This window comes from Calypte anna, chromosome 20 (genome assembly GCF_003957555.1).
Source record: "Calypte anna isolate BGI_N300 chromosome 20, bCalAnn1_v1.p, whole genome shotgun sequence".
Taxonomy (NCBI): domain Eukaryota; kingdom Metazoa; phylum Chordata; class Aves; order Apodiformes; family Trochilidae; genus Calypte; species Calypte anna.
In genome coordinates this window covers 11,348,928-11,372,679 of record NC_044265.1, presented here as the reverse complement: position 1 = coordinate 11,372,679, position 23,752 = coordinate 11,348,928, and the positions used below count along the sequence as shown (strand labels likewise).

Sequence of the window (23,752 nt, the reverse complement as noted above, 5' to 3'; positions counted from 1 at the left end):
AGGAACCTTCTGCTTGGTCCCTGGGTTGTGGTGGACAAGCACCTCTGAATCCCTGTAAAGACAAACCTGTACATTAGCAGACCTGAGGCACAGGTGCAGCAGCTGAACTCAGACACAAAAGGAAGTGACTGAATATAACCATCAACAAAAAGATTTCTGAATACTCAATAAAACCTGAGTCCATTATGAGATTCTTCAAATAACCCAAGGACAGGCGCAGCTACTGATAACAGGAGAGTGGTGCTCAAGGCCATGGCAACCACTCTGTGCTCTTAAACAAAGCCACTCATCTGTTCTCCCTCAATTTCTTATTTGTGAAAGAAAGACAAATCTCACACAAACAGCTTGAAAAGATCAGATTCTGTATAGAAAAATATCTGGGGAAAGGCCGTAAGGGTCTAACTTACAATTATTATTAATTTTTAACAGGTAGCAGTTGGTGGTAGAGTCACAAATAGCTGCTAACATATCCCATCCCATGGCCTCACAGCGACTCTGAATGACTGAAAAAATAGTTTAAAGCATCATACATGAGGGTCAGACCAAAGGTCTGCTACCCCAGTACCCCCCAGTTTGACTCACTGCACAGCAGATTTTTGCTGTACTCTGTTCTTCAGAACTTCTCTGGTTTTCATACTTCCAAAATTTGTAGCTACACAACGTTTTTGCTTTTAGGAATGAGTTAACACAAATCTGAGAAGGATTTGTGCCATGTTAATCATCCACAGGTGTGGATGTAAGTTTTAAGACACTAAGTGCCTAGCAGGAGCACTGATCCTGTATTGATGGCACCTGGACCCTTGTGTGACTTTAACTGATACCAGAAACAACCTAAAAAGCAACATCTCAGAATGTTCAGAATGTTTTTTTCAGAGTGTTTTCTTCAACCTGAAGAAAATTAGGCATATCATGAATGAATTTTGAGACTTCTGAAGTTTCATGTTGGTATGTTTCCACCTTCTGTGTGGGAAGAGTGGAAGCAGAGTCTCATTGCTGCAAATGGTTTCTGAGAATCTTAGTTTTTCTGTTGTGTGGGAAATCATAATAAAAGTTGGTTTAATTTCTCTCATGCAACTGCTACTACATTTGATGGAAATCCATCACCTCCAAATCACATGGCATTTTATGATTTAGTGGGTTTTCTATGATTTAACAGAGCTTTTTCCAGCGTGATAGTATTCCCAAAGAATGCTAGAAAATGCCAAAGTCTCAAGGGTGGTATTTTTAACTGAACTGGGCAATAGGAGTCCTTGATATTTGTCTGCAGAACACCAATCACTTTAAAATCCTAACCTCACTTACAAAGGTTCTTCTCGAGTAAGTAACAAGGCTGGGCTGGCAATATGAAATTCCTCAGTAATACACCACATACTCAGAACCACAATGCCCCAAATACCTCCTCAGTCTGGATTTGAATGCATGAGTAAAGAAGGCTTTTGCATTTATTTCTGCTAGAAGAATGTATTATTCCATTCTGCAATTATGGAAAAATGCAGAGCACAGGCAAGATTTAGTGTCTGAGTTTTTGCAGCACGACATGTCAGTAGGAAGGCATTTGTGCTCTTGGGAATCAAAGTGAGATTCACCCATTTGTGGCAGGTGTTTTAAGCACTCAGCCTAACAATCTACCCACGCATGGCACTACAGCAATTCAATGACTAAATTAAATCTCTGAATATTAAATTAATGATGGAAATCTAAAATATTAATATATTCTAATTGAATATTCTCTGATAAATTATCTAGGCATTCTCAGCAATTTGATTTTACTTTCATTTCTTAAGGAACTTTCAGCTGCATAAATACAGCTATTAAAGCAATTCAAAAAGGGAACATTTTCTGCTCAGACAAGAGAACTCTAAACACAAAGAATCTAAAAATTTCTTTCAGATGATTGATTAAATCATAGAGCCCAAGACAGCTGAATCATTAAATGACTGCTTTCCTTCAGTCCCTCTGGCTTTAGCAAGGACAATATAAATTCCCCATGGGTCTGAATACAAGGAAATACAATATGTATAATTACAGTATAGGCTTGAATGCTGTTGTAAGAGAATTTCAAATGGAACATTTATGCTGTAGCTGCACTTTTCAATCCATAATGCTGTGTGTGCGTGTGCACAGAAAGCCCATAAAGCACTGGGCATCTGCTTTCTTCGACCTAGATTCCCAAATGGTACATGCTCTGTAGCCCCACCAGCATTGGCAGAAACAGGAATTTGCATCAGGATGTGGCCTTCTATTTCTGTGAAATGCTGGAGATGAGGAAGGACATCCTCATACCCCAGAGAGAAGGCGAGGAGGTAAAAAAAGGTACTTAGTTTGAAGAATATGTATGATATGATATTTGTTTAGAAACCTGCTTTATACTGCATGTTTTAAAGAAATTTCAAATGGATGTGTCAAGAAAGCAGCAACGTGTTATATTTCTCTTTCACTGTTCATTTCATGTGTTCCAAGTCCTGCTTTGGTAACACACTGACACAGGACAGATCAATACCAGAGCCAAGACCACATCAACACGAATGCTTAATGAATAATTTTCCTGTTAATCTTTCTGTCTTTGGTGTCAGATTAGCTTGTGGAGTGAGATCACAGTCAGGGGCCAAGAGCTGTTGCTATCTTCCATCCCTTAATGAGCTTTCAGAGGAAGGCTGTGCCTCTACAGAACCCCACAAACTGCATGATGTCCCATTCCCTCTTAACCCCTTGGGCTTGCTCCTTTTTATCTCTGGTGGCTCCATACATACCAACCCACATAATTTCCAAATTTCAACTAGCCATACTCACAGGAATACCAAAGACAAGGCATCCTGAGAGCCAGAACTAGCAAATTTTTGTTTGTTTGTTTGTCTTCTGGTGGTTCACAAGGCAAAAGAAACATCTGCTCCTGTGAAGAGCAAGGAAGATCTGGGCCTATTTATAATCGAAGCTGCCCACATCTCTCTCAGGAAAAATAAGGTCTGATGTCCTTTGGGAAGCATTTGCAAGGCTTTTTCTCAACAAACCTTCTCTCACCACAGACAGATGCCATCTGTCTTGCAGCTGGGAGTTAATGGATTCTGAACTGCCAATTTCACAGCAGTAAGCAACGTGGTTGATAGAGGAGGCATGAGGGATTTCCTACAATAAAACTATTTAAAAGAGTGCAAAGGTGCATGCTGAAATAGCCATGATGAGCAAAGGAAATGGCAATATTGAGGGCTGATGGTCCAAGCCAGTGGGGATTTCACAGCTCAGGATATCTCATCTTCAACACAGGGATTTTAGACTTTGGAGAACTGTCCTGCAACACCAGCACCAGGAAGGGCTGTAGCACACAAAGAGGCTGTGGACATCTTGAGTGTGCTATCAACTTTTTTCATATTAAGCATCCAGTTTCATTGTATAGCTTAACATGTACTAAATGCACCCAGGAGTTCATGGTGGGGTTTTCTATTGTGCTATGAAGAGCTCTCTGCTCCATTAACATGAGCCATGCAGCACAAAACCCAATTAATCATAAACATCCCTGATAAGAGCCAATGCAAGAGCCTTGCATTCTGCCAGCTTTCCAAACCACTTCAGGACTTTCTAACTAAATTTACATAAAATGCATCCATCCCTCTAACTCCCTGTTATACACATTGGATTATTTCTAGCATTCTTGTGTCTGAGATTACGAGCATTTGGATATGAGAGAAATCAAAGCAGTTTGTAAGAGCACTGAGATCCAGTCCTGCCATCCTCAGTGGATTTTTTTTCATGCTCGTGTAATGAAAATGAACAAGTTGTTTAGCAGAAGAGATCTAATGGACAAATACCACATTTTCTCATTTCAAGTTTAATAAAGGCAAGATGGGAAAATTCAGGTCTATGCAGATCAAGTTAGAGACAGGCAGCTTGTAAGAGTTCTAGAAACATCCTGGAGATAAAGTTGGAAGTTTGGAGCAGTCGTAAAGGTGAATAAGGTTGCTGTGGTTGATTGAGGAGCCCATTATCTAAGCATGCCATGCCCTGCACACCACTGTTGGTCTTTTACATGAATGATTTTCATGCAGATGGGCCCAGGCTCTGGGGTCTTGAAACCTGACTTGTTAGAAGCATCTAGAGTCTTGTGATGGATCCAAAACTGAGATACTTTTTGAAGTTCAAAAGAGGATGAAACACAAGATTAGCTAACAGATAATTAGATAATAGATAATTAAAGATTAGCTATACATGGAGCTAAAAAAAGATGAGTCAGTGAGAAAATGGATGGTACTCAGCAAGGGCACAACTATTTAAGATATTATCTTAGCTGATCAGTCTGCCTGCACGAGTCATTTGCTTGCAGAAGGAGGGGGATTTTATATTGTTTTTGTATTTTTAATAAGCATTTTTATGGACCTCAGAGTTATAACAATGAGAGTACCTGACAATTAGTAATGAAATTATCCTCACTACAGTAAAATATTTCACAGCATGTAAAATATTATTCCTAATACAAAGGCGGAAATGAAGCACAAGGAAATTAAACCCAAATTTTTCATAAGTGTTTGAAAAATAAATAAACATATATCAGTAACATTTGATAAATGTTCTCTCAGCTCAAAGGCAAAACCAAAAGTTGCAAAGCATTTTTATACCAATAAACATTATTTTTAGCTCACACGTTAGATGTTTATTTAAACTCTTTGAAGAATAAGCAAATCTTTTCAGCAGCCAAAACTAATCAGAAATTCCTATTATAATTATTTTTTTACATATTATTTTTCTGAAATACATTTCCTAGTTAATGTGCTTATGAACAGACAGGGACGTTCCTTTGAAAGAAAAAATCCTGTAATTAACAGAGGGTTTTTTTGGCAGGGATAATGTTCTAATATCTTCTTTTTTTTTTTTTTTTTTTTCTAAAAACTTCTCCATTTAATGTATGTTATCAGAACGCAATGGTTTAATGAGCAGAGAATTACAGTTGATCCCAGCTGAACCACATAGGGCTGCTTTTCGAGGTATGTGGCTCCCATCAAGCTGCATTCACCTTTGCTATGATTTAAACTTCATTCAGGCACAACCTTGCTAAAAATACTGACAAGTAACTAATCAACTTCCATAAAATGGAATTTTTACCTTCACAATAGGAAGCAGGAGTAGGAGGGAACCCAAAAGATTTGCCTATGCATTTCAAATTAGTCTGACCTATAAAAACGCAAACAGCAAGTGGTACTATGAAAATGTATTTCTGGTAGGGCTTTTCAGTTTTGTAATATTCAGATTTTTCATGCCATCCCTCCTTCTCCTTGGAAGTAACCAGAACCAAAGAGAGCATAATGGAGGGACTGGTTTCCATTAGTTATACCTATAAAATGTGAGCTTGAGCAAGGCTCTCTGGACCAAAAAAAAAGTTCAGTGTCCAGGAACTAGCTTTAGGTTTTAACATTTTATATAGAGTTACAGAGAAAACTGCACCAGACTTCCTTCCCTACAAAGGAGATCCGAGCAGTAACTTCACATGCACACTTCTAGCTCCATTTTGTGAGCAGATGGACACAAAAATATTCAGCACCCAGTGAGCAAAAGCACACGAAATCCCATCAAAACTGCTGCCTAGATCTAGGAGACAGCAGAATGCTCCAGGGCAATCTGAAGAGTATGTGGATGGAAATAACCAGATAGATATGGTCTTTGAAGATGTTGATTTGCCCTATTCTGGATAATTAAAGAGCAAAGTCTAACAGGGGAAGCTGTGAGCCCTGTTAGGAATCACCCAAGCTTCATGTTCAGGGGCCAGCAAACGGGCCAGATGCTGCAGATGAGCAGAAACTCAATCCAAGCTTGAAATTGAGAGGGCTCATGCTTAATCAAGTTGCACTCTTTGTACTACCTTCCCTGTCATTATGATATGTTCTGGATGTCAGGTGAAAAGGAATGCACCCCCTTGTAAGCCATTTCTTTCTTTTCCATCCCATTTTAAAAATAATTTTCAGTTTCCTCTAGCATCTGTATTTTAAAACTGCAATGGAATCTAGCACAGACAATCCAGGAGCACTGTGTTTCCATCAGCTAGGTTATCTTTACAAGGTTACTGATAGTTTAAGTGATGAATTTCAACTCTTCTGCACCTATATAAAATTTATTATTTGTCACTTTCATTAGAACTGGAGTTTTGAATTCTCGAGTCTTTATGTTTCATCTCCAGACTGTGGAGGGAAAAAGTGCCACAGAGATTTCAGTCCTTATAAAACAACAAATTGGTGCCATCTTGTACTCTCACTGCCTAGTGAAAATGCAATCAGCAGGGAGTGGGACAGGGCATAAGTTCATTTTGCAAGTACTCTACTTATTTTTTACAGGAATTCAGGAATTAATCTAAATTATTAATCTGATTTAAGAAGATGGTTTTGACACATCAAGTTATTCTCCTCTTCAGACATTTCTTTAACTTAGTAGAACAACACATTCATGGGCCAACTCCATTCCCAGCACTGCTGACCACACAAAGACTTCTTGCCTTCCCTCCCTGCACTATTTTTTTTTTTGAGCACAATTGTTGCTCAAAATAAATTCTGAAGTTTTACCATTGTCACCATTTTTTTCCAAGGAAAGAGCTGAAAAAGTCTGCCCGGGAATTCTATTTTTTTTTTTTTCAAAGCTATTCTACTGTTCCAAAACCAGAAATCAGCACTCGCAAGAGGAACAGTAACATTTATTTGTATTTTGCTAACACTTATCAACAGCAATACTATATCAACCAAACGTGTCTATCAATGATCCCTTCTTCCACCTTTTTCTTATCCTATCATCCAATATCATCACAGAAAACCACATGGTTTTTCACTTGATCTCAGAGATCATCCTTGTAAAGAGAGAAGCCAGCAACATCCAGAAGCTGAGGGATCCATCTGGAGCAGTGGCAGGCAGCCAACCTCCACCAGCCCCACCACACATCTGCACTCTGGCTCTGCAAAGGCAGGGGAGGACGTGGCACCCCCTTGTCACGGGGTGTCACCAAGCCCAGCTCTACACCTGCAGCCCTTAGCTGGATGAGAGTGTGGGCAAAGAGCCCACTTGGCAGCAATGCTGGAGGCTCTTGAGGGACTGGCTGGAGGAGGAGATCAGGCTGCGTTCAGCTGGGGGATGGAAAACTGGGACAAGCTCCTTTGGAAAAGAAGGGCTCAGCAGTGTGGAAAAGGCAAATTTTCTTGCACAAGGGAAGAAATACACCAAGCCTGAGCTTCGAGCCTGACCTCCCATAAGCTTGGACAACACCTACTACTTAACTACATCCACTGCAAGATTAAATTATAATTATTTGTTTCTTTTTTTTTTTTTTTTTTTAAACTTACCCTAACCAGCTGCTGTGGGAAGGGTCCTCTGGAGTTTTCTGGCACGTTGATGGGGGGGATGACCCAGTCTCGCTTTTGCCTCCTCAGCCCATTAACGCTCTGGTGCTGGCGCCATGGGAGCAGAGTGTCACTTTGCTGTTGTACCAGTTCTCCAGGCATGGTCTTCCTTCCTTTTGGCTGTTTTGGAAACAAGAAAGCAAACCCAGTTAGTTTCCTCCTCGCTTCTTAGGACTTCTCCCAATGGCAGCGCTTCCCCACGTCCAAATGGTCACATGGAACTGTGAAAATTATTGTTATTAACATGATATATTTCTGCATCACACAAAGACACAATATGCTTTACTGGCAGCTCTACTGCCACTTCATTTTCACAAATATATGGAGCTGTCACTCTCAAATCAAGATGCCTCCCAGAATATATCGTCTTCATTACACCAGCTGCAGGGAGCTTCAGCAGCACATTGGGGTAAAGAAGCTCTGCAAATTTCTGCAAATACATTTTTAGAGTATGATGTTACCCTGCTGCTTGGCATTCACAGGGTTACAGTACCCTGCAGCCTGTGGTTCTGCAAACATATCCCATCAAACCAAACAAACCACAAGCAGGGGAGCTTCAGCTCCACGGCTGAAAAAGTGAGTGAGTCCAACTTTCCAGTACTTCAGAAGGAATGACCTTTTCATAAGAGCTGGGTTTTGAACACAAATCCCAAACACACATCTCCCCATGCACTCTGGGAAGTGTAACACATGTCAGTTAGAATACAATTCTCATTATTCTGGGCACTTTTGAATCCTTTGTGATTTTTGTTTAAACTCCAGATTCTGCCCATGGCATATTTTGGTGCTGGACATATTAAAATGTTGTGGCATTAAAAGGCAAATGGTGAGACCATGGTTTTGTAAGAGTCATGTTCATTTTTAGAAAATTTCTGCCTTAGAGAATGAAGAATCAATAAAACGTAGATTTGGAGAAGTTCCACAAAGGTTTCTCAGCTCATATACCTCAAAACTTCTTGGCCGTCCAGGGTCCCAGGGTTTCTGGAAAGTCCCCAGAAAAGGTAATGAACAAAGGCAAGCTTTTTTACCATGTGGTGGTAGATCAGAAAGACTGCAAGCTACATTTTCATTTGAGATACAATCCAGTGGGAATAATATTCTCTGATTTTTAGAATTTTCAGCTATTTTTTCTCAAAAAAATCCCACAACTCACCCTTAAATTCACCCCAAAACCCAAGAACACCGTAAGAAAAAAACCTGTCACAGTATATTCTGAAGCTCCTGCAATTTTAAGCCACACTCACTTTTTGTCTCACTCCAAATGTACAAACTGAAACATCCTACAAACATTTGCAAGCAATTATCTGTAGGCACTGGTTTCAGTGGGAATCATTGCTTCAGGCTTTATAAATGTAAATCCATCTATTAGCACATTTTGAGCTGGAAGTCACCTCAAAACTATACAGGTGAGGAAAACAAACCAGGAGATGGAACTGAGTGGTGGCTCCAAAGCTGTGTGGATCTGAAAGCTGTGTGGATGCTGTGGATGTGTGGATGCTGAAAGTTGGGCGGAGCAGCAAGGAGCCCATTCTCACAGCCTGATCATGGCTCCAGCCTGTGTTACCTGTGGAGGGCAGACATCCACCAGCTGCAGTGGTTGGAAGCATTTGGGTAAATGAAACCATTTTTACTGCAAACCTTAAAAATGAGCCAGTTCCAGAGCAGAATTTCCACAGAAGAGACAAATGTGGTCTTTTTCAGTCACACACATCGCCACATTTCTCAAATCCTCTCTCCTGCTACCTCTTGCCACCAAGGTGACTGCTGTTCTGTGTCACCTGAATGCTGGTTTATGCACCCTCAACAAGCATCCTCACCAAGCTTCTGCAGGAGCACTATACCACTGTTCAATATTTAGATGTTCCTCTAAAACTAATCATTTAAGTGTTTAATGAACAAATAAACAGCATCACGATGGGGCAGTGGGAGGCTTTCTCAGGCTATTCAGCATATCAATAGGTACTGCTGAGCTCATCCTTTCTATGGGATGCAACATCCTATATCTGATATTCATCTTAAAAGGTTTTTATCAAATGAAAGGTATGTTTTCTGAACACTGATGTAAAACAATGTTATCTAAAGAAGACACCCAGAAATGAGTGTCAACATGAAATAAGACTACCAGACATGAGCTCTGGAAAAGCAGATATCCCCTTTTTTGTTTAATTGGCTTGTGAGTCCCAATTGGGGGATCTTTTGAGAGCAGGTATTTGGATCAGTTTATATAATTGGCAAGTGAGCGTGGGGACAGATTATGAAAGGATGGTCAAATAATTTGTGCTCTGCTGAGTTTACACAGTGGAATGAGTCTGAACTAAAGACAGACTTGAGAATTAACAGGAATCCCAAAGCTCCATGTATACTGAAATAATTAGTGTCAGCTCAGCAAGGCAGTACCAGCCTTTTTAGTCTTTATGAAATATTTGCTGGCAGGTGACTAGACAGTGACTAGCTTGCTTGTCACTCTTGATGTTTTCCTACATTAGAATAAATCACAACATGACTCTGAATTTGGTATGTAGAATTTCAAAAGCATCTTGCAACAACAGTTGTGGGTTTTTTTTTTAAAACAACGGCTCCTTTTTATCTTCATTTGTTGATAATGCATTCTCATGACCTTAATTTCTCTGGTGTTGTTTAAATATGTTGTACATGTTTTCTGCTGTTTAAAAGCTGTGAGACAAATGCAGTAACAAAGTCTGGTGAGTACAAATGCCAGAACTATTCAGATCGCTGACTGATACATCCATGAACATCTCCTGAATAACAGCAACAACTAACCACAAGTCACAGAAAACTCTCCTCTACTTTTGACTTTGCAAGGATCTAATGTTCAGCTCAAAAGCAGCATGTGGCACAGGATTTAATGAATTTTAAAATACAGCTCCCAATTTTGTTTTTGCTGAGTAATAATTTTCACTGACAGAATGGCTCCTGCTCTCCTGGCCTTACTGGCCAAATGCTTTCCAGTACCTCAGGCAGACGTTTGCAAAAGGAAAAACATTTCTCTGTCTTTTTTAGTATCATCAGAACACAATCTGCCCATAGCCCTTCTCACAGTGAAACTGAGCACTTCCAGTGCTTTCAGGTGGTTTTCCTCCAGTTGCTTTTCTGAGGTACCATCACAAAGTGTGGGATAAAGAAAGACAACAGGATCACATCCCATGCTGGGATGGGAATCTGCTATGAATTTGGATTCAATATGGCCTAATGCCTTAGTACTCAGACTAGGGCAGAATTTTTTAGAGCTCACTAATGAAGAGATGAAAAGTGTGCCATGGTAGCTGCTTTTAAAGCCCACATTCTGCAACCCTGGGATCAATGACAGTGAACAAAGCTTGCTGCACTTGGGAGAGGACACGTAGCTAAACCCCTAGGGACTGGTTAAAAACAAAACAAATTTTAAAAATCTCGGTGCTCCAACTAACTCCATTTACACCATGGTGTTGAGAGCTCAGGGGGATTCCTTGTCTGAATTTAGCACTGGCAATAAAAGATAAGCTGGAATAGCCATCTAGCTAGTCTATAATTTCCTGCCAGTATGTGGCTCGTCAACCTCTCATCTGCTGGGAGACTCAGGCTAAACTCAAGCCCTACACACCAAAAATAATTCACCGACAGAACAGAACACGTGGGACCCCTACAGCCCCTCAAGCTCTCTCCTGCTTATGAAAAGAGGGCTGTGAACCACTGACTTTTCACCAGTCCCCAAATAAAAGCAGTGAGTGTGAAGAACCAGCAGCTTTCACCTTCCGCTACACTTGGCAGTCGCCAGCTGGCACGGCTCCCCCTCCCAGCCAACCTGCCTTGGATATCCGTCAGCCTCTGGCTACAGAGACATCTGGAAGTTATTATCCAGCAGAGCGTATCACAAACCCATTTACATAATATAATATCATATTTTGTGTTCCTGCTTAGCTGAACGTTTTGGATCGTTCTCATGTTTGGGTAAATAAGGCACTGTTCTCTGCATATAAATAACAGGGTGGCTTGAACTATGTTTGGTGGAGATTATTTATTTGGTGGGGCTCGACCCACGGACTGAAATGCTCTGGATTCAGCACTAAAATATATTGCTCTTGGACCTGGAATAAAAAGTACCTGCAATTGGAGGAGAGGTAATAGGGCTTGTATTTCCCAAGTATCAGAATTATTTATGATTTAGCCTGTGTTTTATTTATATGTCAGTCTGAGCATTTTCACAGGATCTTTAACTTTTAGCACCAGAAATTTTTCAGAAAAGAAATTGGCTTTCTTTGTTTCTGGTGACATTCTGAGGGTTTAACTGAGGCAACATGTATTTAACATATTTTTATCAGTACAAAGTGATACAAAGCCACCTTTAGTTCATTGCTGAAACACATTTCCCTTCATTTGCTGTATCAATATGCATTCTGAAAACTGCTACCATATTCTACCAAGGAAAAAAAAAATCTACTTAAAAATATTTAATCTGAAGCATTTTTGCTTGTTTCCATGGTAGCTGTGGAAGGGACAGGAGAAAATGATATTTACCAAATAGAAAATAAGACTATGAAAATATAGTTTAGTTCTTTAACAAAGGGAACATGAGAGTGCTGCAAAAGAAACATTTGAAGGAACTGTAAGGAGACAGCATTTTGCTGACATCAGGGATGGGAGTGGAGGAAGAATGAGCCTTTTTTTCCCAAAATGCAACATTTCTTCAGTTTTTGATCTTTTAGCAGAGAGAGATATTTCATTTTGTGTTCTCATACAGTATAATGAAAGGGCTGCAGAACAAACAGTAAATTTATTTATTTTAGGGTAATTGATTCTTTTTTATTTAGGTCAGTGCTGAATTTGCCAAAGTTGGAGACAGGAAAAAAATAGTTTTAAGAAGACCATACTTTTTAGTTTAGAGTTTCATTTATTACATTCATTCTATGTGAAAGTATTCTTTAGGAATTGCACAGGTAAAGAATCCATAAGCTGTTTTTCTCCTTATCTACCTCATAGAAATCTGTTACAACTATCTATATTAGCTCTATTTACTAATAGTTGTAAGCTGTGGTAAATTTAATCAAAGATAGCTTCATGTCATGTCTCATTACCATTGTGGCATAAATTGCTGTTCATGAATGATTTGTGTCAAAGGGCTCTGAAAACCAGTGTTTTAGCAGCAAGATGTTCCAAGGCTCACAGTTCTTCAGCAGGGGCATTAAATTAACGTGTTTGCAGAGAAGCCACTAATTGACAATGAGCTGTGATTTTGGCAGTAGACTTCCACTTTAAAGATAATGAACAGTGTTCAGATACAGAGAAGAACCCCCTCTGCTCCTCAAACTATACTAATAATTCCTGGTATAAACAGGAGTAGAGGGAACCAATCCTGACATGGTATTTCAAGTGCCAAATCAAGCTGTTTGATCATCACGACTTACAAAAGCAAACAGTGGCATCTCAGCATTTGTGACCTTTATCAAAGCTGGCTACATACAGACAGGAGTGTAATGTTTGGTTAGGAACTCATTAAACAGAATTACCTCTCCATTTATAGAAACCATACAATTACAGTATAAAACATTTTAATTAAATCAGCTAGTTAAGCAAAAATTCATTACTTTTTTTTTTTTTTTTTCCTCCTTTCTCAGCTAACAGTGGGGCTGCATAGAGCAGTTCACATTAGAGTCAATTAGTAAGAAGAATTGTCAGATTTGGCAATGAGCTTCCAGAACACATCAGTTGACAGGGAAAGAAAAAGTTTGACTGAAATCTAACAGAGTTACTGCCCCCAGAGGAGAAGAATGAGCCACGTAAAATGCACACACGTCCTGGCCATGCCAAATGCCCCTCTCTCCCAAGGAGACGCTGAGCATCCACCTGGAGGTGCACTGTTCATGACAGCTGAAAAATGAGGTGTGCATGCAAATTGCAGGTTGGGGGGTACCTGGCTGGCTTTGCAGGCTGTGGAAAATTTTATCAGATATAACTAATAAAATGTGATCAGTGTGACTGAGGAATCGAAATGTTCCTCAGTGGTGGAGGGCTGCAGAGCAGGAAAATAACAAAAAATAACAGGCAAAAGCAGGGTGTTTTTAAATAGAGAGAAGACAATACTTTGGGGTTTGAGGGTCAGGCAGGAGAAGATCCTTTCTTTAAGAAAGATGCAGCAGGGCCTGTAGTGGGCAACTGTAATTAAATTCTAAGTCTGAACTCCAGAGAAAAGAGACACCCAAGAGCTCTGGGCATAACCCCCAAGTTTGTCAAAGAAGATTCAAACACTGTTTAAAATCTCTGATCAGTAAACCCTACATGGCTCGTGGTCCAGGTAAGGACCATGTAGAGTCTGAGTGCAGCTGAAATGCAAGTTTGTGCCTTGAGCCAGAACATGGCTTTTCAGGTGGCTGCTGACCAGGTAGCCCTGGTACAGAAGATATTGGATTCTCAGTACAATTCAACTGAAATTCAGGAACTGCCAGAACTCCCCCCATCTTCTGTTTGCCAAAAGGTTTGGTAAATTATCACCACTCTAAGCTGAAATCTGGTAGGGTCACCAGAGAACTTCAACGTGCTGGTTTTGTACCGGGGACACCTGCAGGCACCACACACTTGTGGTCATTTTGGAGAGGCAGAGCTGTGCTGAAGCCTATTCTGTGGACACTGTACAGATGATCAGAGGTATCTCCTGCACTGCACACTGCTTTCAAGACTTCAAATGATACTCTTCCTCTTCTGTCCTCTGGAAAAATCACATACCAAAGCCAGTACATAAGAAATCCATCTGCCTTTGGTGGAATCTTTTACAATCCCCAGAAGTTTCAAGAACTTGTGATACCTTTCTTGCCTTCTTGTCAGGCTCTGAATACTACAAGAACCTTCAATGAACAGAAGAAAATGACATCATCTGCAAAGCACAGCTTCCACTGGACTTTTCTTTCTCATTTTAAGGCTTGAACATCTTATCCCCACATGAAAAGTTCTGAGGAGGCTGTTTCCTTGTAAAGCTCCCCACGTCAACTTGACCTTTTCACTTTCCCCTTGTAAGATCTAATCTTGCAGTGCTTCTTAGGTAGGATTGTTTAAGAAACATCTAAATCACTGTTGTACTCTACCTTCTAGTGTTTACAAAAAGACACTTCTACCTTCAAGTTAATGTCATTCTCATAATTGGAAGAAGCCATACACAATGGCTGCAGAACTACAAGTACTTCTTAAGAGCATGGCTATTAAATTGCAGAATATTACATACTTGTCACCTGTTCAGATACCTACAGGACAGGAATAAAGGTGGTAGAGCTCATCACACACTATAAGAACCACTACTGCAGCTTGATATTAGCTCTCTCATTCTGTACATAACTTGTTAAGAAAAATGCATGAAGTACCTGGGCTAGCAAGCAAAATTCTACCCAGACAGAACTTCTAACAAATTGAAAAATAGTTCCAAAATACATTTCATTTGCTATTAGAACTCAGCTTACTACAATTGTTCTTCATCACAGAAAGAAGCGTGAGCAAATCTACCCCTTAACAAGCCTGTGAAATTTTTAAATCTCATTTTATTTCTCTAAGGCTGTGAGGTTCAAAAGATACATGAATTAAAATAATCATAATGAATTAAATGTAACAATATTCCTTCTCTTCCTAATGTTTGCAAGTAAAAAGATCACAAGAGACTTAAGAGATCACAAGCACCACTGCTACTTTAGCACAAAGCAAAGTAATTCATTCTGGTACTTCTCCCCAGTGCTAGCATTTGTGTTTGCCCTTTCAAGTTATCCTTTGGTTATTTTCAGAAGCTCTTGAGAAAAGACTGTTCTTCTTTTATTCCCCAGTTCAGGAGCACACCTAAGCAAATGCTGCAGTTTGAACACACAAACAAACACATTCACTTTATCTCTGCTTGCATGGTGAAATTTAAGTGTGTGTTTAAATGCTTTGCTGGACAGAGACAGCATTTGAAATTCACTGGTCAGCCCACCCTGCCTTGCTGCCTGGCTCTCCTGGCTCCTCAGCCAGCAGCACCAAGGGGCAGAAGGTGAAACAGCTCCATCACCATGAACCACATCTAGCAAGCAAGAACCAAACCTCCAGAGATGGAGTGGAACCCAAACCCTTCTTCACCCTCAGTCTGTAACTACCAAATGGACTCAGCTGGCCTGAGAAAAGAGAGATGGACACTCACAGCCTCTAAAATAGAAGTTTCTTTTTATGGGTGTGCCTGCACAAAGTGATTTTTGTCTGTATTAAAGCTTGTGTTTACACATAACTCTCAATGGATCACCACAGCAATGAAGGGGTTTTTTTAGAGATTCAGTCCAAAATATTTTTTGGAAGTGGTAGTCAGACTTCAGCAGTTAACAGCAAAGAAGATGAAACCAGAGGTCAAAGGCTTTAATCTCCCAAGGGCAAGGCACACAGCACAGGCAGGCAGCACGCAGCAGTCCAAGGGTTTTGTTTTATCAAAGAAAACTTATTTCCACGTAGACAGTTCAATCCTTATGACTTTTTTTTGTTTGAAGGCAGACAGATCTGCAGTGAATTTCACTTACGGATGATCTTTATAGTGTGGCTTCCAGCCTGACCCCTTGGTAAGATGCTGACAATTTGAGAACTAAATGCAGAAAGTGCAGCACTCGGAAACTTCCCATAGTGGGCTGATTTTCCAAGGCAATGAGCACCTGTATGTCATATCTTATCTAGGTTCCAGTGCAAGGTGATGTGATTCAACACACCTGAAAATCAGGTCAAATAAGTTCACATGTTTTCACAAACAGCACTTTGATCTCCTGTGATGATTAAATGCTAGATGTTCAAATTCATTTGAGCATGAGGTCAGACAAGGTCACCTAACACGTCTTCATCAGAATTCCACAATTAACATTAGCAGTCTCACTGCTATCAATTATACAATATTAATCTGTTAATCACCTGCTTTCTGATCCCTTTTTGATCTGCTTTGTTAAAACCCCAAACAATGTCTCACAAGTTACCAAAGAGAAGAAACAGAAATTATTGCCCTCACTGACTGCGATCAGTCAAAACTTTGCTTCACTGATGAGGATAAAGAAATAAAAATGATTCTGGCTGCTGTTTCACTGGGCTAAGTTACTGCCTTGGATTCCCTGCAGAGGTAGTCAAACAGGACAGCCCCAGCATAATGACAGAGCACTTAAAATGTGCATAAATACATCCAGAAAAATGCAGAATGACAAACACATTTCTTTAGTCTCTCTCTAGGGATAACACAGTTTGATGGGGCAAACTCCATCACCCTGATGCCATATGTAATATCTCATCCCAATACAAAAGCAGGAAGGAAAGCAAACAAATGCAGTGGCTCTTTTTCCCATTTCTTCCAGGTGCACCCACTTGAGAGCATCAGGAAGATCAGGAGCACTGGAAGCACAAGTCCCACTTCAGCTGTTCATTTTCTTCCCCCAAGGGAAGGCTGCATCTCCATTGCTCCCAGGCCTCATGCAGAGCATCCTGGTTAGTGCAATAACTGAGGTCATGAGCAAGATCAGTGCTGAATAAGCCTTTCCTTGCCCAGAGATCTTTGTATTAGCAATAAAAGGCTGTCCTGGAATTTAAAACCTCATCCAGGTAGAATGCTAGTTATGATTATTTAAAGGCTTTATATAAAAATAAAAAAAATATCTGGCTGTACGAATCAGCTCTTCGCATTCATATTGCATGTCTGTGGACTCACACCTGGGATATGAAAGAAGCCCAAAATAAGATGAGATATAATAAAATAGAAGCTGGTTTTAAGCAAGGATTGATTTCTGATAGTAGTTCTCAATGTTTTAAACACTTGCTGCACTAATGGCACAAATCCTAGTGACTGAACATTGCCAAAATTTACATACTTCCATGGTCAGAATTTGAGAAGCTAAAACAATGAGAAACTTAGGCTGACATACACAGGACAGTGATTTTTTTTCCTAAATAAGTCACTGGCAGCAGATGACTGGCATCCTCCATGTACTGAATATATCCAGTATGTCCAAGCTCTTTTGCTGCAGATTCCTTCCTATCCTGTATTTCTGTGATCCTGATTTTAACTCATGAACTGAGAACTACAGAAAAATGCATAAACTCATAAAGAAGAAAATTTGTCAGACATGCCTTAACATCCTTAGACACATGCAAGACCTGAAAAAAAAAAAAAAAAAAAGAAAAGTATGGAAGAGTGGGCCAGAACTTCAGATGGAACAAGCCAACAAAGAGCCAGCTCCATGCTGATTAGCAGGGAGAGATAAGGAGAAGCTTGAATAGAGAGAGGAGTGTGGGAAGTGATGGACAAATGGTACATATCCACCCATGTGCTTGGAAAGACTTGAGTTTCTGCAGCTAAGAAAGAAGGGACACTGTAAAGACTGAACTCTTCAGCATAGTCCTTGTTCACAAGCATAATCTTCATTTTTAGACTTTTGGCCAAATCAATATCCAATTGTTGGGAATAATGGCACTCACTTCTTAGAAAAGAAGACATTGCACTGCTCATTCCAGATAAGTAAATTCTGGCTTTACTTTGTTTTCTTCTGCAGCATTATCCCACTCAAGTTTATCTTGCAGAAATGCTGACACAAGCTACAAGGACTTTATGTTATTTCACAAAAAAAAATAAAATTCTGTTTATATTCTATCTCTTCTTCTTTCCAAATTATACCCACAGGTCCGATTGATACTTTCAATTGCAAAACCACGCAGCCAGACAAGAACAGTACAAGAAACTTCATCTTAAGTATTTATTTTTATGCTAGAATATCACTCAGTTTTCTCTGGGGTAATTCAGCACTCCTTTGGGAAATATGTGACCTCATTTGCATTTTCTAATTGAATTGCTATCAGGTTTCCTGCAAGACTGAACAAAAAAAGTTCCCAGAGTTACTAACACCACTTGTATTAACCAGAAAAAAGTTTACATTCAAGTGTTTGCTGGGGAGGAGGGGAAAATATATGCTTCACATATCATAAACAGTTTTTTAAAATATTTACCTTCTTTGCTACCATTTCATCCTCACAGCATGAAACTCTAACCCTGAATTCTTTCACCACAGTGGTTGCCAGGGCAAATTTGCAGACTTGCCCAGGTTGTTCAGTTATCTAAAGCAATTAGCACATTTATAAGGCCAACATGATGAAGGAGGGGAACTTCTCATTGTATTGGCTCACTCACCATTAAAATGTCAACTTGCAGTGAGAGCACCCGTGGGAGGCACAGGTACAGGCACCAGAGCTTCTCATCTGCAATGAAAGCACATCAGGGGAGACTCTCCAGACAGGAGCCATCCTCAACTAATCTGCCACCCTGAAGTCATACTGGCCACCACCAAAGCATCACAAATCCAGAGGCTCACATGTTGAGGGGTTTATTCACACTCTTGGGAAGCAGACCATTGCCTCTGTTTTGCAGGAGACTGGGTCTGCTCCCCCCAGAAGATGCCAGCAATGTGCAGCAGAGCAGGCACCTCACTTCTGGTCATCCATACCCTCAGTCAGTACCCCCAAAATGTTGACTTCTTCTGTAACATTTACTCTGCATTAACATCCAGAACAAACTGTCTAAAAGCAGACACTCCAGGAGGACTAATCGTGTTTTTATGAAGTTTTAATCCATGGATAATTGCAAGCAAAATTCTGATTTATCCTTTCAGAGGTGATTCAGAGGGGCAGCAAGCTTCCCATTACACAGTGGGGATGCCCCAGCTGAGGATCATCAGTCATAGAGAAGCTTACAGAAAAATCAAGGATGGGTGAATGGGTCAAAAGGACTTTTTTATGCTGTAGGTGCCAGCAAGCAGTGACCAGTAGGTGCAACAAGGCAAATTTCATGCCAGTTCTTTTTCATGTCTAGGAGCTGTTCAGCATTTGCACAAAATCAGTCACAAAGTAAAATGGAAATGGATTTGTGTGCCAGAACAAAGAGTTGGTCTCTGTCCCTCTCTCATATCACCTCCTCCTTTCTCTCCCATACTTGTCATCTCCATATCTTGAATAGAACAGAAGCAAAATGTCTTAAAAAAAAATGTAGTTCTGCTTGTCATTGTATACTGTACAAATCAAATGTGAAATCTGTTTCTAGTAAAAGCCACGAAATGGAGTATATTAGGGTCATGGCCTGAAACACATTGAACTGGATATTGTTAGGTTTGGGTTTTTCTTTTAAGCATAAGCACTGTTATTTTTTGAAAATAATCTCATAATCATATTTATTTCTTTAGTAAACAAAGGATTATTTTGCTTGCAAAAAGCACAAGCATTCAAAGGAAACACAAGTTGGATGCCTGCTATAGGGACCCACAACAAAACTGCTTATGACCTTGTCATTAGTCTTATTTTCCATATTTTTCCACCCTCAAACTACACACTAATAAGGCTTTTAGAAAGAAAGGATATGCATTTTAAAAAGCTTAGCTCTCTGTGTTTTGAACTAGAGTTCAGATTGCATTAACATTAGATGAATTTCCAACCAAATATTTTACTAAAACAGAAATGTGTGCTTATTCATTTTTCTTTCTACTACACTGAGAAGAAATTTAAAGAAGTATATAAGATACCTTGCTTTGTTCCTTCAATATTTAATTACTTTTAGAAGGAAGCGTGATTTCTTTGGTTGGAAAATGGCAAATACAGTTAAAATAACATAAAGAGTTTAATTATATCTTGCACAAGCCAGAGTCTCACTGAAGAACAGCAGAATTGTATTTATAGGACTCCAAGCCCTGCAAAAGCTCAGGGGCCAGCCCATGGGTAACTGTGAGATCTGAGTCTCACCAAGTGTCTTTTTCTTGCCTCACATGGGGTAAAAATTCTCCCAAATGGCACAAAAGGTCTCTCCCTCTTTTCCTCCTCATTCCCTGCCCTCTCTTCTCTGTCCACCCACTGCAGAACTGAAGAAAGGAGATTTCAGTTTTGCTATTTTAGCACCTACAGCCACAGACAAGTGACCTTGTCCTCTCCCTGAACTAGCCATGACTGTTCCCCAGTGCACACAACTTCATCCTTGCTCTGCAGATCTTCAAGATCCAGCAATAAATCAGGCTCTTCAGCCAATTTCCTGCTTAAATGTAACCACCCAAGCATCACAGGACTGGCTGACCAGATGCCAGACTGTATCCACAGGTACAGTGCAGTGCAGCATCTTCAGCCCAGGCTAACACTGCAAAGAAAGGAGAATCTGAAAAAGGTGGAGAACTGCTGCTGCCGAAGAGGACACAGAAGAGGAGGGACAGAGACAGCTGCTCAAGGAGCAGACCAGAAGAAACGTGTTTCCAAGGAGCAGTTCCCAGTTACAATGCTGAGTTACCTGAAGCAGTGGTGCTCTCAGCCTGCCAGCCAGGGACAGATCCCTCCTGCTTTTCAGCTCTGTGCATCAAAGTAAAAAAAGAGAGCAAGAATCTGTAACCTTCTGCCTAAACACTGAACCATGCTGCCTTTTCCCTTTTCAGCTGTGGCAAAGGGATGATGCTGGCACTGAGCAGAGGGGATGTTTGCCTCTGAGGTGCCACCTTGTCCTTTGCTGCCATCAGGCATCAGCAATGCTCCCTTCTCCTTGCTGTGTAGAGGGGACAAGACCAAGTCTCCCCTCTGGAAGCCTCCACAGAGGTGCAGAACCATGCAGGCAGCTCAAAGAGAGAAGGAGTCACTGTGAAAGCCAGGGAGATGTCTTAGAAGTCTGCAAAAAACATTCACAAATCTGAACTTAACCTTGTATTTCTCAAGAAGATGAGTGACTAAGACTCTGGAGAAAGGGAGGGTCCCTTCATTTGCAGGTTTTATTTCAAGCTAAGTGAGAGCATTAGCTGTGAGATGCAAACACAAGGTACATAACTTGCAGTATGTAACAGCCAAATGATCACTTAAGAAGAACAAAGTATTGACCTTAAACCATTTGTCAGAGACATTCGAGGATCACTTGCAAGAAATCTGCTGCTATTGGTGTTTTCTATTCAGACACCTCCTCGAGCAACACAAACAATCTGACTCCAAATGTAACTTTTAAAGTTTGAGGAACCTGGACAAGGAAAGAACGAAATAAGAAAAGGAAAAAAATTCTTACCTTGTGTCCGTTGTGCTGTGATTTCTCTGCCACCAGGAACCTGACAATGGCTTCCCATCTGCTCAGGGTCTGGGGATCCCAGGCAGTCACCACCAGGATCAGCTGTTTCGAGGGCATTTGCAGCTGGTGGGCAGCATACATGGTCCCATCTGCTCTCACCTTGAAGTCCAGGCTGTTGGTTTCATACCGAACCCCCTTGTTACCAGCACAGTTATTAAATTTTACTGGAACAGAGAGCAAGAGATGGAAGAAACGTGTGAGATTGGCCTGATAAGAAAAGCAATCAAACACAAGTTTCAGACATTTAATTTTCACTGATGTCTTCTATATCTCTAATAACCATCAAGGAAATGATTTAACTGTTTCTTCGACCTTTCAGGAGTGCTCTTGTGCTTTATCTCCATTCCCCAGGGAAGAAGTTGCAAGCCATTTTTAAAGTATTTGATACAGTTTCATTAGATCTCAAACACAGCTGTTCCCCATTTCTACAAGTGGATTTCTCCCTTGTTGCCATTATCTTTTAAATTCAACTGGAGTCTATTTCCCACACTGAGTATTTTTTTGCATGAAATGTTCTCCATTTCCCTAACCCTTCAATAACCTACTTACCAGATAGCCTATTTGCACATTCTTAACTGAAATTCAAAAGCCCATAACAATTCCATTATCAGAAACACAACCCCAAAACCACTTAAACAAAGAAGAAAAATTAAAACTGTTCTGCAGCTCACACCCGCTGCTGGAACCAGAGCTGCAATCCTACCCTGGCCGACCCCTCCACACGCTACAGCTACTGCAAAGAAGAACTGTAAAAACTTCCCTTTGCAAAGCACAACTTGTCATTTCAAAGCCTACACTGTCAGATCAAAGCTCCCCAGTCGCTGATATTTTTATTTTCAGCTTTTTTTTGGTCAAATTCTGTTACAGTCTAGTTTGAAAACTGTTTTTATTGGCATTATGAAACATGTCACATACATCAGGCTAGAAAAAACCCAAACTATTATATGACAAAATTGACAAATCTGATAGAAATTGAACCTGCAGCTAATCACGTAGGAAACAAAACACTTTCTGCCATTTGTGTAATCCACGGGGTGGAACACACATGTGGTGAAGGAAAACATATTGTACCCGTAAAAACATCTCAAGTGAGTGAGAACAGATCTACAGCTTTCTAGCTAGGAGTGCTACAGGGGTTCTCATGCTGCAGCTTCTGAGTGCTCAGCAGCAATGCTCCAAGCCTGCCTCAAGAGAAGGAAAACCTGCAAGTCCAAGGCTCCTCCTTGGAGTCCAAGTCTCCATCAGGCACCTACTTTTTGCACAAGCAAAGCTGGTCAGAGGAATCTTGCCCAGACTGGCTGAGGGAGGAGGAGAAGGGATGCAATGGAAATCCAGACAAGAGGAGATCTCAGGGCCAGTTTTACCCCAACCCTTCCCTTCCTCCCACATTGCAGCCGACTGCTTCTGTAGTGTTGCTTTGAGCTGAATCAGGGGCTAATCTTGATTTAAAGAGAAATATCTGAGGGGTGACATAGGGGAAAGAAAAAAGCAGCTGGGAAGCTGCTCAAGCTGTCCTGCTGCCAAAGCCCCTGCTACCATCCCAGTAGAGAGGAATGAGGTGAGGACTTCAGTGTAAGACAAGAACATCCATCCTCTCCTTCCCCAGCCTGCACCTCTGGATAACTGGGGTGCTGTAATCAGGTGGGAATAATAGATTTTACAAAGACCTTCCATGACTGCACTGCTACATTTTCACATGTGTGAAGTAGGAACTGTTTCCTTACGCTGCAGTAAATATTGAGCACAAAGCACAAATGTTACACACTAATTTATAAAAAAAAAAAAGAAGGTGGATAAAGTTATCTAGTCTATAAAAGAAAACATGGTGAACACTTTTAAGAAATCCTACTGTCATCGACTACATCACAGTTTAACTACTGAGTGCCTCCCTGGGGACAACATGTGGTCCACACAAACTGCAAAACCCTGTGGTGCTATCACCAATCTGACCATACAGACAATGCCAGATCCTTGCTCACTTTAGGAGTAAAATCACAGATTTTTAGACTAGACTGAAAAATAAAGCTTCATGAAGGCACTGAATGAGGTTAAACACACACATGGTCTTGCGGTTGCACCAATGCTGCACACCTGGAGCGCACAACTGGGATGGGCTGAGAGACCCCAGAGGTGGCTGGAGCTGTCAGGAGAGACCCCCTGCATCCCTGGGGACCATGCTGCTGTGAAATGTCTTCATCTCTTAAGAATTTCTACAAATTTCTCATGTATTCACAGCTGTAATAAATATGTACAAACACAGCCCCTGCTTTGCTGCTAATACATTATTTATTTTCAGATC

The 23,752-nt window shown here is 40.6% G+C and overlaps 1 protein-coding gene across 1 annotated transcript in view; it reads right to left on the bottom strand.

Moving 5' to 3' along the window:
• CDH4 (cadherin 4) overlaps positions 1–23,752 on the bottom strand; it is a 407,807-nt gene that overhangs the window by 141,094 nt on the left and 242,961 nt on the right. The window contains exons 3-4 of the mRNA XM_030463155.1: positions 21,394–21,617; positions 7,308–7,484 (exon numbers count right to left, since the gene is read on the bottom strand). Of these exons, the coding sequence (XP_030319015.1) occupies positions 7,308–7,484; positions 21,394–21,617 (401 nt within the window). The remainder of the gene's footprint in view (positions 1–7,307; positions 7,485–21,393; positions 21,618–23,752) is intronic.